The sequence below is a fragment of the Musca autumnalis genome, unplaced genomic scaffold (assembly GCF_047663935.1).
Source record: "Musca autumnalis isolate F117 unplaced genomic scaffold, ASM4766393v1 scaffold_3, whole genome shotgun sequence".
Classification (NCBI taxonomy): domain Eukaryota; kingdom Metazoa; phylum Arthropoda; class Insecta; order Diptera; family Muscidae; genus Musca; species Musca autumnalis.
The window spans coordinates 147,915,895-147,933,814 of record NW_027411866.1 but is presented as its reverse complement, the minus strand read 5'-3'; the positions used below and the strand labels follow the sequence as shown (position 1 = coordinate 147,933,814).

Sequence of the window (17,920 nt, the reverse complement as noted above, 5' to 3'; positions counted from 1 at the left end):
CAATGACCACCCCATGAGTAAGAAATGAATGAACAAATTTCACCCAACCGACTACTGAACCAATGACCACCCCATGAGTAAGAAATGAATGAACAAATTTCACCCAACCGTGTTTCAGGTATCAGAATAAACGAAAAATACTGCACAAAGATATACTCGATATTTAGTGATTAAGTCGACCACTGAGCTCATCTTGCATGAGAACGCGATCCAGCTCTGGAATGACTGGGAATGATCTACTGAAGAAAACAAATTCGGATCAAATAGATACCCTGCAATCAGTAGAACGTAGCAGACAGGAAAAGAGTTATCCACCATGGTTCAACCAGGAATCTCGTGTTTCTACAGAAGCGAATAAAGCGATTACTAGGCATCATGTAGCACAAGCCACTACTTTTTCCCAAGAAAAAGAGATAGTGACAAAACGGAATTCAACAAGTAAAAAAGTATCAGTCAGGCTTTGCCGACCGAGATATACCCTCAACCTATGTAAATTGAAACTTTCATATACGGTCAGATCGAATGTATTTAGGGTATTTTCAGTATTTTGTGGCCTTTTTTGGACATTTTAACTTGCCGACGAAAATATGGATTAGGATTAAAGTTCATAGATTAGATTAGCGTCATTTCAGTGGGTCATCGTATAACTTTTGGACCAGTATGCCAGTAAGCATGGACTTCCACGGAAAACATAATATCGCTGTAAACAGGACCACAACGAACAGCATCGGTATACATTTCCAAACGATTTTAGAACAGACCTTAAACTGTATTAAGACACATATGTTGTACTTTTGAGAGGTACCCTTAAGTACCTCCATTTTAGAAGTTAAACTAAATTTGGACAAAATATTAGGAGATCCAAAGTTTGACCATATTCGAACCTGATCTATATCTGCTAGATATATAAGGATGTCCCTCCCTTCGAACAATTTGTACGCACATTTTTGAACTTTTGTGGGGAAGGTACCTGAAGGAGTGGACCGATATGGCTTATCTTCTAACTTAAACTATGTTTGGACAAAATATTACAAAGGCCAAATTTTGGACCAAATCGGTTGATCCGTTCGAGAGTTATCTTGCTCTCCAACCACTACACACGGTGCCATAGGGTTTTTTTACACCTTACAGGCTATTTTCTTAATAAGTATGAACTTGCCCCTGATGAAACTTGTACCATCTTATGGGGGGGCAGTGAATACAAGTTGTTACAACAATAATTAAAGAGATTCGAGAGCAGCTCCCCTAAACTGAACTTTTCCGAAATTTTGTGTGAGAGGTACCCGAAGGAGTGGACTGATTGAGTCCATACTAGAACCTCATTTAAGCCTGGTAGAAATAACGGTTTTAGACCCCAAGTATGTTTGGACGAAATCTGTTTTAGAAAATTTGGAGTCGATTTAGCCATGTCCGTCCGTCTGTCTAGCTGGCTGGTGCGCACGATAACTCTCGAACGGATTAACCGATTAGAACCAACTTTTGCACTTCGTAATATTTTGCCCAAACATAGTTTAAGTTCGAAGATGGGCCATATTTGTCCATTCCTTCGGCTACCTCCCCCACAAAAGTTCGAAAATGTTTGGAAAAATTGTGCGCACGATAACTCTTGAAGGGAGTAACCGATTTGGTCCATACTTTGCACATCGTGAAATTTCTTCTAGACATAGAAGAGGTTTCAATATGGACTCTATCGGTCCACTCCTTCGGGTACCTCCCACACAAAATTTCGGAAAAATTCAGTTTAAGATCTGCTCTCAAATCTCTTTAATTTTTGTTGTAGCAACTTGTATTCACTGTCCGCATTACGACGGTGCAGGTTTTATCAGGGGAAAGACCATACTTCCTGAGAAAATAGCCCGAAAGGTGTAAAATACCCCACCATGTGTAGTGGTTGGAGAGCCCGATAACTCTCCAATGGATCTGCTGTTCGGTCGAAAAATTGGCCATCGTAATATTTTGTCCAAACTTGGTATAAGTTCGAAGATAAGCCATATAGGTACTCACCCTCAGGTGCCTACCCCACAAATGTTCAAAAATGTTCGGAAAAATTGTGCGCACGATAACTCTTGAAGGGAGTGACCGATTTGGTCCATAGTTTACACATCCTAGTACATCTGCCATATGTATATCAGGTTTGAATATGGACTATATTTTTCACTCATTCGGGTACCTCCTACACAAAATTTTTGGATAAACTCACTTTAAGACCTGCTCTCGAATCACTTTGATTTCTGTTAAAGCAACTTGCATTCGCTGCCTCAATTACCACGGTAAATGCTTTTTCAGGGGCAAGTCCATACTTCTTGAGAAAACAGCCCAAAAGGTGTCCAAACTTAGTTTCAGTTCGAAGATTGGCAACAACTTCCTGTACTTCCCTCCAATATTTACAACGGATTCGACCCGGAGTCGGAGTCGTGAACAAAACTGTTCTGGAGTCGGAGTCGAACTAAAAATATCTCGACCGGTTTAAAACCCATGAAACATTTTAAGAGGTGAGACCGTGAGCACTTCTATTTCAATTCGACAAACCCCAATCCAAATTCCCAAAAAAACCTCGCACAATCACAGTAGGGTATATCAACGTATCGTCTACTATGCCTATCATGTTAGTACTTACATACGTATATACCAGTATTTATATTTGTTTAATATCTGTATTTAAACATTTAAAACAAACAGCGATAAGATCATTGCTATCGATAGTAGTACATTTTAACGAATGTATGTACCTGCGATCCCCAACCCAAAACAACAATGGGCCGAACAACAACACACAGTACACCGTGAAACGTAAAGAACGCAAAGTGGAAAAATGTTCACAAAAACAAGACAAAACGCGAGACATGTGTATTAAACGGTTTTACGTTATAGGCTTTAAATCAACATCTTTGAAAATATTGAGTCAGTTCTAAAAAAGCACCGACGGCAGCCCCATTGGCGGGCGGATTTCGGAAAACGTTCATTAGATTTAGATTGTGCGTACGGGTGTGTGTGTGTGTGTGTGTACGACATTATTTACAAACATATAAATGTGCATAGTTCTCAAATAAAATATGGCAAATTAATACATAACTTCGTAACGAAAATAGTCAGAACAACCGGGGGCCACTTGTTGCAAAAAAAAAAACGTCTAACAGTTACAACGCCAATCTTAAAAAAAGTACATCAATAACAATCAAAACAAACAAACGAACGAACAAAATTCATTTCAATTTAGTTCACTTCAAAAATAAATGTTCAATTCTCAATGCGTTAAAGTGAAATATGAAAAAATGCCTAACGTAACCTTCAGGTAATGTGAAACACAAACCAATCAAAAAACCGCCCAACTTGACGATAACTTAACATACATATGACAAGTGAATTATTAGCACCAATTTGTTTTGTTTAAGTGGAAATTAAATGAAAAGATATCTACGAGTATCTCTGCAGTGCAAAGCAAATGGAAATGCAAATGAATTGATTGCAACGCTTGTTGTCGTTTTCAGGCGTATCCATGATGTAGTAAATTGAATATCAAAGTGTTTCTAATAATAGCAATTAGTACTTGACAAAATTTTTAATATATTGTTATAATTTTTATTTTACATTTTGTAAAGTAACCAAAACTGTACTACGTCATGTGTGGTTAAAATTAGAGTGAAGAAATATCACCTCAACAAGAACAAGTAAGAAAGGCATTAAGTTCGGACGAGCCGAACTTTCTATACCCACCACCACGAACTGTATTGAAGAAAAAAACGAACAATTAGTTTCCTTACGTTTATGAAATTATGTACTAAACTCTTCCTCCGTTTCCTTACAGGAGCAGAATATCTTAACTAACTGGTCCAAAACATGGACCAATATTTACAGTTTTCCGAATTTAGCTTTTGTATCCTCGGTAACACAAAATATTTAATTACAGCAATTTCGGTTCAAAAATTTGTCAAAAAGGCCTCGAAATAAATGAAATTGGGCAATACGGGTTAGACCAAATCATGGATATATGTATATGGATAGCTTTTTTGCGATTAAGTTTTCTATCTTCCGGGAACACAAAATTCCAATTAACAACCAATTCGTCAGAACATTTTGACTAAAATCTTCAAAAAAATTTAAATGGGAGCTGAACCAAAAAAATCGGCAGTACCGTTCTATGAAGGCTGTATAAAACATTGACCTGTACCGAAAAATTTCGGGAGAAACGTTTTGTAACTCCGACGAACCCAATTTCATTTCGCACCCAAACCATTTCGGTGGTTATGGAGCCAAAACTCTCAAAATGCCGAAAATCGGAAGGTACCGTTCAACGGGGTCTATATGAAGACGTAGACCTATACCGACAAATTGCAGGTGGGAAGTAGAATACCCCCAATAAAAACAAAATATCAAATTTTTAGCCATTTCGGTGGGATATTGAGGCCATAACCTTCAAAATACCGAAAATCAGGAGATATTGTTCAAAGGTAATAATATTTCGAAAACCTATTCTGTAACTTTTAACAACTATCTATATTGTTAAAATGTCTTTTGTTTTTGTAACAACTACAAAACAAACAAATGAAATTGTTGTAAAATAAACAATGAGTAAAGTTGTTAAAAAGTTACTGAATAGGGGGGCTGAAGTTTGGGTGTGTTTCATTCGCACACAGTTTCGTTTCGACATACATAAACAGGCTGTAAATAGCAAATTTCAGCTGTTTCGGTGGGATTTGAGACCACAACCTTCAAAATACCGAAAATCGGGTGGTACCATTCTATGGGGGCTATATGCGGGCATGGACCTATACCGACAAATTTCAAGTAGACAGTTTCGTACCCTCAAGTATGGCTAAATACCAAATTTCAGCTCTTCAATGGGGGCTATATCACAGGTGGACATGTTTATAGCCCCAACGAAGAATAAATACCAAATTTCAGCCAGTTCGTTGTAATAGTGAGGCCAAATCATTCAAAATACAGAAAATCTGGAGGTACCGTTCTATGGGGGCTATGTGAAGTCGTGGACCTATTCCCAAACATCCTAGGAGTAATAGAAACTTCTATAACTAATTATAAAGCCCTAACTTGATTTCAACAACCGGACGGAGCTGTATCTTGATTTTAACAGAAGGAAGGACAGACAGCACGCAATTATTAATTATTTATAGTTTGGTACAGAAGTTTGTTTTACTCCAAGAATATTTGGCATTGAAAATTTGCTATACCGGTCACGTTTTGATGCTGGAAAATTAAATGTAAAAAAAGTTTTTGTTAACATTTGGAAATACTTTCTGAAAAAAGCGCCGAAGGCGAAAATATTTTTGAAACAAATGTCCCGATTTTTACCAAAATATTTTCACTATTTCAGGAAATAAAACGTTTTAGTTAAAATTTGCCAACATATTCTGCCAAAAAAGTGCCACAGGCAAAAATATTTTTGAAAAATATGTAGCGATATTTTACAAAAATATTTTCACAATTTAAGAAGAAAGAACGGTGTTAAGTTTGGCCGCGCCAAACTTTTCATACCCTCCACCATGAACTGTATTGAAGTGCGTAGAAACACTTACTCCATGTTTATGTATGTCGATAAGAAAATGAATGCGTAAGAAAAACGACCAAATTTGAGTGTGTTTTTCAAATTTCTTTTTTTATTTTGAAGCAAAAGCAAAGGAAATAATATTTCCAAAACTAAAGTTTGGGTGTGTGTCATGCGCACACATTTTCGTTTCGAAATACATAAACAGGAGTATGGTCACATTAAGCAAATATTTGCTTCAGCGACAGGCAGTGTGCGCTTACTCACATGCTATTAGTAAGCGCACACTGCCTGTCGCTGGAGCAAATATTTGCCTAATGTAACCTCACCTTTAGTCTTCTTTCGTTTATAAATGTACTAAAGGCCTGCGTACATAAGCTGCCTTGCCTGATTGCCTTGCTTTTCTGCTTCATTTCTGACATAATAAAAATAAAAGAATAAAGAAGGCCGAGCAAATTTCGAACTGGGTTGCCCTTTTCTTTTTTATTCTTTTATCAGAAGCAAGCAAGGTAAGCAGGCAAGGCAGCTTATGTACTCACCCCTTAAGTTCTTCCTCTTTCTACTCTCCTTCCAAAACAGCTCATATGGGACGTCATCGTAGTTATTTCCAAAAAATGGACCAATATTTACAAAATTGGGAGGGACCATTCGAAAAGGGTTATATGAAGACATGGAGCAATAACAAAAAATGTTAGGTGGAAAATTGTATACCAACAACGGAGACTAAGCCGTTTCGATGGGATATTGAGGGCACAGCCTTCAAAATACCAAAAATCGCTAGGTACCGACTATGGAAGGCGTGGACCTATACCAACGAATTTCAGATGGAATGCTGTATACCTCCAACGAATAATAAATACCAAATTCCAGCCATTTCAGTGCGATATTGAGGTCAAAACCTTCAAAATATCGAAAATCGGGAGGTACCATAATATGAGGGCTACATAAAGGATTCGACCTATACCGACAAATTTCAGGTGGAAAGTTTCATACCCAGAATAAATACCAAATTTCAGCCATGTCTGGGGGAAATTGAAGCTACAACCTTCAAAACACCGAAAATCGGGAGGTTGAAAGTTGTATACCCCCAACGATGACAAAACACCAATTTTCACCCATTTCGGTGGGATATTTAGCTCACAGTCTTCAAAATACCAAAAATTGGGAGGTACTGATGAAGACACATATTTCAGGTGAAAAATTTTTTACCCCTAACGAAGACTAACTACCAAATTTCAGACATTTTGGTTTGGTAATGAAGCTAAAATCATCAAAATACCGAAAGTCAGGAGGTACCGTTCTATGGGGGCTATATCAAAACGTGGACCGACATAGCCTATTTACCAAACATCGTAGGAGTAATAGAAACTTCTATACTAAATTACAAAGCTCTATCTTAAAAATTTCGAGCTGCATCTTGATTTCAACAGATGGACAGACAGACGGACATGGTTATATCGACTTAGAAAGTTATACTGATCAAGAATATATACCTTATAGGGTCTCAAACGATGTGTTACAAACGGACTGACAAATTTAATTATAACCTCCGCAGGCGAAAATATCATTTAAAAATCGCGCGATTTAAAAAAAAAATATTTTTGAAAAAAAATTGCACGATATTTTACAAAATTATTTTTACAATTTTTTTTTTTTAATGAGCAAATACATTCTGAAAAGCGAATGACGCCGCAGGCGAATTATTTTTGAAAAAATCGCGCGATTTTCTTAACAAATATTTTTTAATAGCTCGATTAACAAATATTTTTTCCTACTACTCCAAATTATGAAAAGCTTATATTTATATGTCTATATTGAAAAATTTAAATAATTATCACGTATATGGGTACATTAATGAACAAACTAAAAATCCAAATGGCTCACAGTTTGAATTCAGATGTGTGTCTGTCGACGAAGTACTGACAAGTTTCTCACGTGTGAAATCAAACGCCATAGGTCTTGATAGCATAGATCCGAAGTTTGTGCGTATTTTACTTCCCCACCTTCTACCTTTTTTTACCCACCTTTTTAATAGTATTCTTACTTCCAGCGTGTACCCAACCATTTGGAAGCATGCAAAAGTTATTCCAATTCCAAAATCAAATGTTGAGTTCCGTCCTATCTCAATTCTTTGCTATTTATCAAAAGTTTTTGAAAAATTTTGCATTCTCAAATGTCCGAATACCTCCATAATAAATCAATGTTGTTTGATATGCAAAGTGGGTTTCGTCCCAATCACAGTTGCATTAGCGCCTTACTTGAAGTGTCAGAATCCATTCGAAGTGATATCGATGATAATAAAGTCAGCTTTCTCGTGCTTTTCGATCACTCTATGGCCTTCGATTCTGTCGACCACTTATTTTTATGCATGAAGCTTAAAAGTTTTTTTAAGTTCTCATCTACTGCGTCAAACCTTATAATGTCTTACCTCAGTGACCGACTACAGTCAGTCTATGTTGAAGATTCAAAATCTAACCCACTGTTAGTTTCAAAGGGAGTTCCACAAGGCTCAATAATAGGACCATTATTGTTTTCCATGTATGCTAATGATTTACCCCTTCAACTGATTCATAGTAAAATTGTTATGTACGCAGATGATGTTCAAATTTTTTTAAGTGATTATGTTAAAAATGCCAGCGATTGTATAACAAAACTAAATGAAGACCTTTCAAACGTTTTCAAATGGGCCTCTGCAAACGGTTTACTGTTAAACCCACAAAAATCGAAATGTCTTGCCATCCACAAGAATAAACATTTTTCTCTTCAAAATACTGACATTTTCATAAACCAACAAAGAATTTCTGTTGTTTCGAACGCAAAAAACTTGGGTGTAATTTTTAACAGCACGCTAAGTTGGTCAAACCATGTTAACGTTGTTGCAGGACTAACATATGCAAAGCTGCGTACTTTATGGACGACACAATCATTCACGCCTTTTAAAATTCGATTACTATTGGCCAAAACTTGTCTAGTACCTAACCTAATTTATGGTTGCGAACTTTTCGCCAACTCCGATTCAGTAAGTCAACGAAAACTAAATGTTGCTTTCAACAACATTACTCGATATGTACAGTTGCGTTCAAAATAATAGGAGCGCCTATACAAAAAAATAAATATGTCAAAAAATAAGGTTAAACTTACCCATTTTGGTTTATTTTAAATTTGTTTAACATTGTTGACATCGCAACAGTTTATTCATCAGCAGAAATCTGACAATCTGCTTTAAATCATTTACTGTTGACACCAACATTATAAATCGTGTTTAAAGTTTTTGTTCAAAAAAATAGGAGTGTGGAAGAAAAAGGACGATAAAAATAGTTTTAGTTGAGTTTAGGATCAAAATTGTCAATATTTTAGTCAACAGTAGTAAATCCAATAGATTTTATGAGATTTGATTGTTGTTTGAAAACAAAAGTCCTTTGGAGGTAGCCAAAAAACGGGCGATTGTCCTTGCAGAATTTTTTTTCATAAATTGAGCACTTATTGGGCAACTCAATGGATTTTGTAGACTAAAGCTTTAACGATTTATTTGATGCTATGGATGTTATCTCTATCAATATATAATGATTGGTATCCCATAAATTTGGGTATTTTGATCCTTGATCCAATTTTAAGACAGTATACATTAGCCCTTAAGGTAAGGATCGGCCAAAAAAAGCGTATCTATAAAAAAATTATTCCCCAACCAAATAATATTTGGAAGTCCTTAGGCTGCTAACCTTCTGTATGCAATCAATTTCGCTTCCATTCAAAAAATGTTTAAAACGTGAACGGTTGAAATTTACTTTGAAACATTTAGTGATAGGCAGGCTGGGATTGCACTATGGTTGGTATACGCCGTAATATATTTTTCAACATAAACTTACGCTTTTCACTCAAAAATACTTCATTTAGGTTAGTTTCATTAGAAAACTGTTTATTATACGATGCAAAACCTAATAAAAATAATCTTAGGCCAACTTCAAAAGTTTGTCTTTAAAGTTTCCTTCTCAACAAAGCGTTTTGAAAACTGTCTCATATGTGCCAATCATCCAATTATTCAAAAATGAACCATATAATCAATTCTGCGTGCAGTTAAGATGCTAAAGACCTCAAAACATCACTTAATCGAGAAATTAATGCCTTATAGATACGCTTTTTTAATCGATCCTTACGTAAAGAGTTAATGGAAACCGGCTTCAACTTGGCTCAAGGATCAAAATACACGAATTTCCGGGATACCGATCATTATATATTGTTCGAGATAACAGCCAGAGCATCAAAAAACTCTATTCACTAAAGTTCTGTCTACAAAATCGATTGAGTTACCTAATAAGTGCTCAATTTATGGAAAAAATCGCTGCAAGGACAATCACCTGTTTTTAGGCCACCTCCAAAAGAACTTTTGTTTTTAAACAGCCATCAACTCTCATAAAATCTATTGGATTTACTACTGTCAACTATAATATAGGCAATTTTGATCTTTAACTCAACTAAAAATATTTTTATTGTCCTTTTTCTTCCGTACTCCTATTTTTTTGAACAACAAATTTGAAGGCGATTTATAATGTTGGTGTAAACAGTAAATAATTTAAATCAGATTATCACATTTCTGCTTATGAACTAACTGTTGGGATGTCAGCAATGTTAAATAAATTCAAAATAAACCAAAATGGGTAGGTTTAACCATGTTTATTCGACCATTCCCTTGGTGTGAATGAGCACTCCTATTATTTTGAACACAGCTGTATATGGCTTGAAAAGATCGCAATCTGTTTCGCTTCTTGCCAATACACTTTATGGCTGTAAATTTAAAACATATCTTGCAATTAGATCGCTGATATTTCTGCACAAAATCATAACCAGTCAAAAACCGAAAAATCTCTACGAAAAATTAATTTTCGATCGGCCCAGCAGAGGTAGACGGCTAGTACCCCTTAGATGACGGAGTTTTTTTCCGAACAGCAATTCTATATTTTTTCTATACGTCTTTGGAATACTGTCCCCCATGATATCCAAAGCATCAACAATGCGTTTCTGTTTAAAAAAATGATCTTTATTTTGTTACCCTTGATAAATGTTTAGAAACTTGTTAATACCTTTTCTTTTTTCTTTTAATTTCCATTAAAAATATGTTTGTATTAAAAATGTGTTTCTTTTAATTTCTATCAAAAATATGTTTGTACCAATTTTTAATTTTGATATTTGTTATTTCATTAATTAATTTCTCAATTTAAATTATATATAAATTATTATTAAAATTAAATTAAATTGGATATTGTATATTTTTATATAATCCTGCACTATAATTATAAAAATTAATTTCTTGTTGTGTAGGTTTTCAATAAATAAATAAAAATACAAAATATTTTCGTCGAATACCGTAGTATCGTAAAATTTCTCCGAATTTTGGGCATAATTTCGTTTCTAAATAATTTTATGAAATAAGGAGGATTTGTGGATAATTCGGTTTACATTCTAACTTCTACTCTAACATGTATAACAATTTTTATAATTAAGATTAATTACAATTAGATTAAAAAAAGAAATGATTTTCAAATTAACAAGAAATCGTTGGGAGTTATGCCCGCAAAGCAAAGCGGACATAAAGCCATGAATCATTTTGGGAGTTATGTCCGGTCTGTTCGTCCTTTTCTGCGTTGGGAGGCTTGGGCGCAGAAGAGACTGATGTAAACAGTCGTTCATCCGTCCGGGTGAAACTGGAGACTATATCTTTTAATTTCTGACTAAATGCAAATCCGCAATCAAACTTTATATTATGACAGCTATAATACAGCGTGTCACCTTAGGTGTTGTTCTGACGCCTTCCCCAATCCAAAGTATTTCATGTATGGCAGTAATATCAGCTTTGTACTTTGCAATCACTTGAGACAGGGAGTAAACTGCAACTTCTCTAGTTGTGTTCCTTTACTTAACTGAGGTTACCATTTTTACCTTTCGTTACCATTTTTAACCTGCAAAGCGTTCCTTAACCCCAAAAAGTGGTAAAAATGGAAGCAATTTTTAAGAGAGAGGGAGAGAAGAGAAAAATCTTGAATGCCTTTCTCTTCTACCACGGGCTACGAACAGACAAATTTTTTCTGGTAGAAAATGGTAGAACTGATTTTTCGACATTTGTTTGACGATTGTTTGACAATGAAGAAAAAAATTAACAAAAACTGAAGAAAAAAGCGAACGCTGACAATACAAAATTAAATACTGTACAAAGAAGAAAAGTGAATTTTTATGTTTCTTTTTGACTGGTCATGAGAGAGCAATTTTGACAGATTTCTGTTTTACAACTTTTACCATTAAAAAGTAAAGGAACAAAGCTTCTATAAATAGTGCAAACATTCCTGATGCGAATTCGCAGATCATGATCTTTAAAACATTTGCGTGGCTTGCCATCTATACAGGAGTTTGTTTTCGTTTTTCTTTGTTTTTTTAGTGGTTTCTTTTTATGGGGGTGAATTACCCAACCCAAGTTTATAATGGTTTATAATAGCGCGGCATATGTTAGCTCACTGCATTTAATTAGTGTAAAATACAGTTCTCCAAGTGACAATTCGGGGAGGTCTGTGTCAATTTGAGATGAAAGAGGGCCCAAGATAAGTCCTGCCCTTTGACATGTTAAAGTCAGTTAGGACCGTTCTATGGTATTTGGTATTGGTAAGCGTACTGTTCAGCTTTAAATTCTGAAGTTAACCATTGCCATAACTGTTGTTTATTCTTATGATTAGGTTAATAGTACTCCTATTCGTCGACTCAAACCATAGAAGTGATTATTTCTGCGAGCATATATGCAAATATGCGCACTACGAAAATTTTTCCTATAAATAGTGCGATAACCACAAAATCGGAAACCCAATTCCTCTTGCTATTTTTAAATGTCCGTGATATTGAGTGCTATGCCCGCCTTTAAAGAAACTCTCAAAGATAAATTTATCTCTTTTTTCAAAAACACAAATATTGACTTAATAAAAAAAGGTGTTAATTATTGACCAGCTAAAAATAGGCATCGAGACACAGTATAAATAGCATCGACCGACACGTGATTAGTTGAGCAAATATAAATGTTTTCCGATAAATGGCGTTAATAACAGACGCAGCAATTTGTAAATATTTATTGGATCAACATACATACAGCTGCTTTTATTGTTGCATTTATTATATCTACAACTTTTTTTCATTTATGTATGCAATAAGACTTAAATGTTTCATAATTGTCTGTCGGACATATTATTTTGCCTACAAATTTACTACAGCTGCTTATTTGCGTATATTCAAATGGCAGTTTAATGTTAGGTAAGAATAAGAAATCACTGATTTAGCGGTGGAAATGTCAGAAAATCAAACTATAAAATTGTGATTTTTTCATTATATCGATTACAGACAATATGATAGGGGATAGAAGATATCAAGCAACGGCCATGCTCGGCTTTAACACGACAAAGCCAAAGACTTATTTGGTCTCTCTTTCATCTAAAGTGGACACTGGCCTCCTCGTGGTGTCAAACAGCTCAATGCCTTTAACAACCGTTAAAACTAGTGGGCTAACATGTGCCGCACCAGAATGACAATAACAAGTAAGAAAGTATCAGTCAGCTGTGCTGACGGAGATATACCCTCAGCAACTGCACTATGGGCCCGATGGCAGGTTTCTGATGCTAAAAAGTATATTTTTCAAGTCATATATTTGTATTAAATAGTAGCCGGATAAGATTCTTAAGACTTTGAACCACTTACAAGAAACACATTTCAATGTCAAATATAAGATGTACTATTATTGTAAAATTTTATAAAATCCAAGCACAATAAGAACAAAATTGTTTCGCTCGACAATTAAACGCCGTTAACATAATTAAGATTTTTTAAAATGGAAAATACATTGAAGGGTATACTAATTAAGATTGTGATAAAAAAAAATTGATGTGACAAGAAATTGTAGGTGCAGACATGTTATGTATTTTTTGTGTAGTTTGTATTGTAGTTTATATGTATGTTTTTTTTTTTTTGGAATAGAACTCTCGGTATGGAGACGTATCCGCGAAAATATATATATGTGGTAGAAGATAATAGTGAGTAATACATGTGTAGACAAATTTATCCCCGGATGACCACGGAAACATATAGAAACCTATTAATAGATTACACTTAAATATTTGTATATTTTTAAGTATTGGACTGAACTGGGAGTCGGACTTGTTAATATGACACAGGTCGCCAAATTTGCTAGTAATCTTTATCGAGTTATACCAAGCGCTGAAAACTTTATGTTCAAGATCTCTAAATTTAGTAACTGGGACTACAAACTAGAGCTGGCAAACCGTCGATATTCCCAAGTAGTTCGCAGAAATGCAAAGGAGAATAAACAACTGCTTTTATTTTATAAAAAATGTAAAAAATTCATATTATTTTACCGAAAAATGTGTACGTGTGACCACGGACTTACTTTCTTACATACACATAACCGAAAAGCAGCGAAATTTCTACTTATTTCAATGGATTTCAGGTTAGGGGTTTTTATTCCGATAATATCGATAGGCAAAACTATCTATCGATATTGAATTTTTAAATAATAATCGATATTATCGATAGCGCTATCGATTTTTTGCCAGCTCTACTACAAACACCTACTAAATTTAGAGATCTTAACATGTAATTATAAAGATTCAAAAAATCGGACGTGATCGCTGTATTCTACTTCCAAAACATCAATTAATGATAGAAATCACAATGACTATTGTATTGTATACAAATGTAAAATAGAAAATAACATTAATTGAATCCACGTCCTTGAAAAACACAGGAAAAAAGTGTTGTCACGGCGTGTTAGCGTTCAGAGCCAAACTCATAACTTTCCAAGGCAGCGCTAGGCGTTTGACATGAAAGCACAACTAAATGGGAAAATCCTCATTGTTGTTGTAAAAAACAAAACAAAAATTCATTTGAAAGAAGAAAAGTTCGAGGACAGCGAAGCCGCTCCACATCCGATATGTCTGACGAGCCTTTACCGAAGGGGAAACATGCATGTCACATAGTGGTGGGTGTGTGGGTTCGAATCGTCGGCTTTCCTTTCCATCCACCATAAAATGTGTAAGGGTATAATTAACTTTATGATTCTGTTTGCAACACATCGGAATATTCGTGGGAGAACCAATAAAGTATGTATATATTCGTAATCACCATATAAAATAAGTTGATATAACGATGTACGTCTATCTGTTGAAATCAAGATACAGATTGCGTTTTTTAACATAGAGCTTTTCAATTTGGTACAGAAGTTTCTATATATTACTCGTAGCCTGTTTGGTATTGAAAATTGCTTATATCAATCCACATTTTCAAGGTTTTAGCCGCATATGCTACCGAAATGACAATCATTTGGTATATAGTCTCCCTTGGTGGCATAAAACATTTCTGCAAAAATTACACTGTGCAACATTTTTAAGGTGATCTTGTGCAAAGAATTCGAACTGAGGATTTTTTGAAAGTACAGACCCAAACGACAAGAAACCCTAGTTGGGTTTTGTTGTGTCAGATCCAACTCGGATTTTATGGCCCCATCTAAACATGGTTAAATATTGAGTTTTTAAAGAAATTCGGGGCTATATCTCTGAAACCAATGCGAATCTTCTTCTGATCCTTGAAGCAAATTTGTAGATAAGGACAAGAATAAAATATTTGGAGACATAATGATCTCGAAAAACTACATTTATTGCCTCAAATTTCAAAATATATCTCCAAAACCTTTAATTTTTTCTGAATATTTTCTTTTGGAAAAATATTCCCTGGAATGTAATACACAACTCTTCAGAACATGTCATTGTTGTAAAATGCCTCTATCACGTTGTTTTCAGTATATTTTTCAACGACCATTTAATAAACAAGTCAATAATGTGGTGAAATCCGAAATGCGAGAATAAACTGTTGGTGTGAACTGTGTTTGAAATACGTGCTGTAAAAGATATGATGCAAAATACCGCTGAAACAACATGAAGTAAGCATTTTAGACTTTCAGAATGTTCTAAAGAATTGTTGAGAACTTTATTGGGAAGATTTTTGCAAAAGGTTACTTGATTCTACTCCCAATAGTTTAGCCGATATTAACCAGAATTTCAGCAATTATGTAAAATTTTCTATATTTTATAGATTTTGATGTCTTAGATGGAGTTTTTCTTAAGTGGGTTTTTCAAAAGATAAGTTTTACTAGTTTAGGGCTATAATATTGGTAAGGACAGTAAGGCCAAATTCCTATTCGTTTCTGATAAATGCAAAAAAGTGTAGATTTAGCCCGGTTTAGATGAGGCCATAAAATCCGAACTGGATCTGACAGGACAAACCCCTACTAGGGTTTTTGTAGTCTAAATATGTACTTTCAAAAAATGCATACTAGAAGTTGTTTGCCACCGTGGTGCAATGGTATGCACGCCCGCCTTGCACGCAGAAGGTCGGGGGTTCGATTCCCCGGCCAAGCAACATCAAACATTTTTCAACGGTGGCAAAATACCCCTCAGTAATGTTGGCGACATTTCCAGAGTATTTCAGCCTTGAAAAACTTCTCCACAAGTGGTGTCTTAAGACACGCCGTTCGGACTCGGCGATAAACAGTAGGTCCCATATCATTGAGCTAAATATGAGTCGGGGTGCACTCATTGATATGAGAGAAGTCTCCCTTGTCCCGTATAGGATGTTGTGGAACAATGTGTTTAGAAGTTGTTTGCATTTTCAGTGTTGCACAGTGTTATCGGCATAGGTCCACGTTTTGATAGAGCTACCCTAGAACGGTACCTCCCGAGTTCCGATATTTTGGAGGTTTTAGTTTCATTATCCCACCGAAATGGCTACTATTTGGTCATTAGTCTTCAGTGTGGGTATGAAACATAGAATATCCGGTAGCCCTCGATCTTCGGTATTTTCGTGTTTATAGCCACATAATTCATACGAAATGGCTAAAAGTGGTACTTAGTCTCCCATTTCTGCAGAGGATTATCGGCATAGGAACACGTTCTAATACAGCTACCAAAGAACGGTACCTACCGAGTTTCGATATTTTAGAAGTTTTAATGTCACTATCCCACCGAAATGGCTAAAATTTGGTGTTTTGTCTTCATTGCGGGTATAAAACACTCCCGTATAGAATATTCGGTACAAGTTTTTATGTAGCCTCCAGTGAACGATACCTTCCGATTTACGGTATTTTCAAGGTTTTAGCGACACAGCGGCATCAACAGAAATTGCTATGTTTGGTATTTAGTCTCCCTTGGAGGTATTAAATATTTCAGCAGAGAATTGTCGGTAAAAATGTTCGCTTTCATAAGTTTAATTTCGAACATCATGGCAGTCTCGAAGAATTTTATATATGTATATAGATATGTGATCCGACCAGAACCACATTTTTTGGACGTGATTCATAATTTAACAGGACTTACCGTATCAAATTTTAAAGCGATCGGATGAAAATTGTGACCTTTTTGCGGCTTAAATATTAAATCGGATAAAATCAGATGAAACATATATATGAAAGCTATATCTAAATCAGAACCGAATCCTACAAAATTTTGCAAATGTATTTTTATGATCATTATAAACATCGGAACGAAATTTGAAAGTTCCAACTGCTACCAGTGACTTGTTGCCTCAAAAACCTGTGATTGGGCCCAAAGTGCACGGGACAAAAAAGAAGCAAACAAAACCAAACACAATAATTATGCCGTATATAAAAAAAATTTATTTTGTTTAACGAATCTGTACATACCGTAATATGCGGCTATACCAAATCATGAACACATTTTGTCACATTTCAACAGAACCACTTTTTATCAATTGTGTTCCACCTCCCTTATGTGAAGTGCTACTGTGAGTTTGAAAATTCACGGCTTCAAATGAAACATTTATATGAGCATATAAATACATTAAGGATGATTATTATAGGTCTCCATAACATTTATTTATTTATACAAGTAGCATAGAATGTGGTAAAACTTTCGAACAGAACTGATTTTTGCATTTTGCATTTTTTGCAAAAGAAAAAATATTCAAAAATATTTAGATTTAAAAACAATTATTCTTCAGTTTTTTTAAGCCCAGTTCCAATTGTTCCATACGCCACATTGGTTGTAACTTAACAAAATTGGGCAATTATTTGTTCCAAACGCCATGATTTTTGGGGCGGAACAATTAGTTTTTGTCTCTTTTTGTTCCATAAGCCGCACGTCTTTATGGAACATAAAATTTCAATGTTGTTTTGTTCCATACGCCAGGCTTTATGGATATGGAACAAAAAGACAGGATTTTTTACGTCACAAAGCGGATATGGAACATATTGGCATCTGAATATCTCAAAAACTACAGGAGATAGAAGAAAACCGATTAAAAAATCTGAAAGAGCATGGTTTAAAATCTAGTAAGGTACCTTTATCTCAAAATGTCAAAAAT

At 35.0% G+C, this 17,920-nt stretch overlaps 1 protein-coding gene across 1 annotated transcript in view; it reads left to right on the top strand.

The window, feature by feature from the left end:
- Positions 1-2,771: 2,771 nt before the first annotated feature.
- The window catches only part of OtopLb (Otopetrin-like b), a 57,293-nt gene continuing 42,144 nt past the window's right edge, over positions 2,772-17,920 (top strand). The window contains exon 1 of the mRNA XM_073974748.1: positions 2,772-3,292. Coding sequence (XP_073830849.1) covers positions 3,234-3,292 — 59 coding nt within the window. The 5' untranslated portion in view covers positions 2,772-3,233. The remainder of the gene's footprint in view (positions 3,293-17,920) is intronic.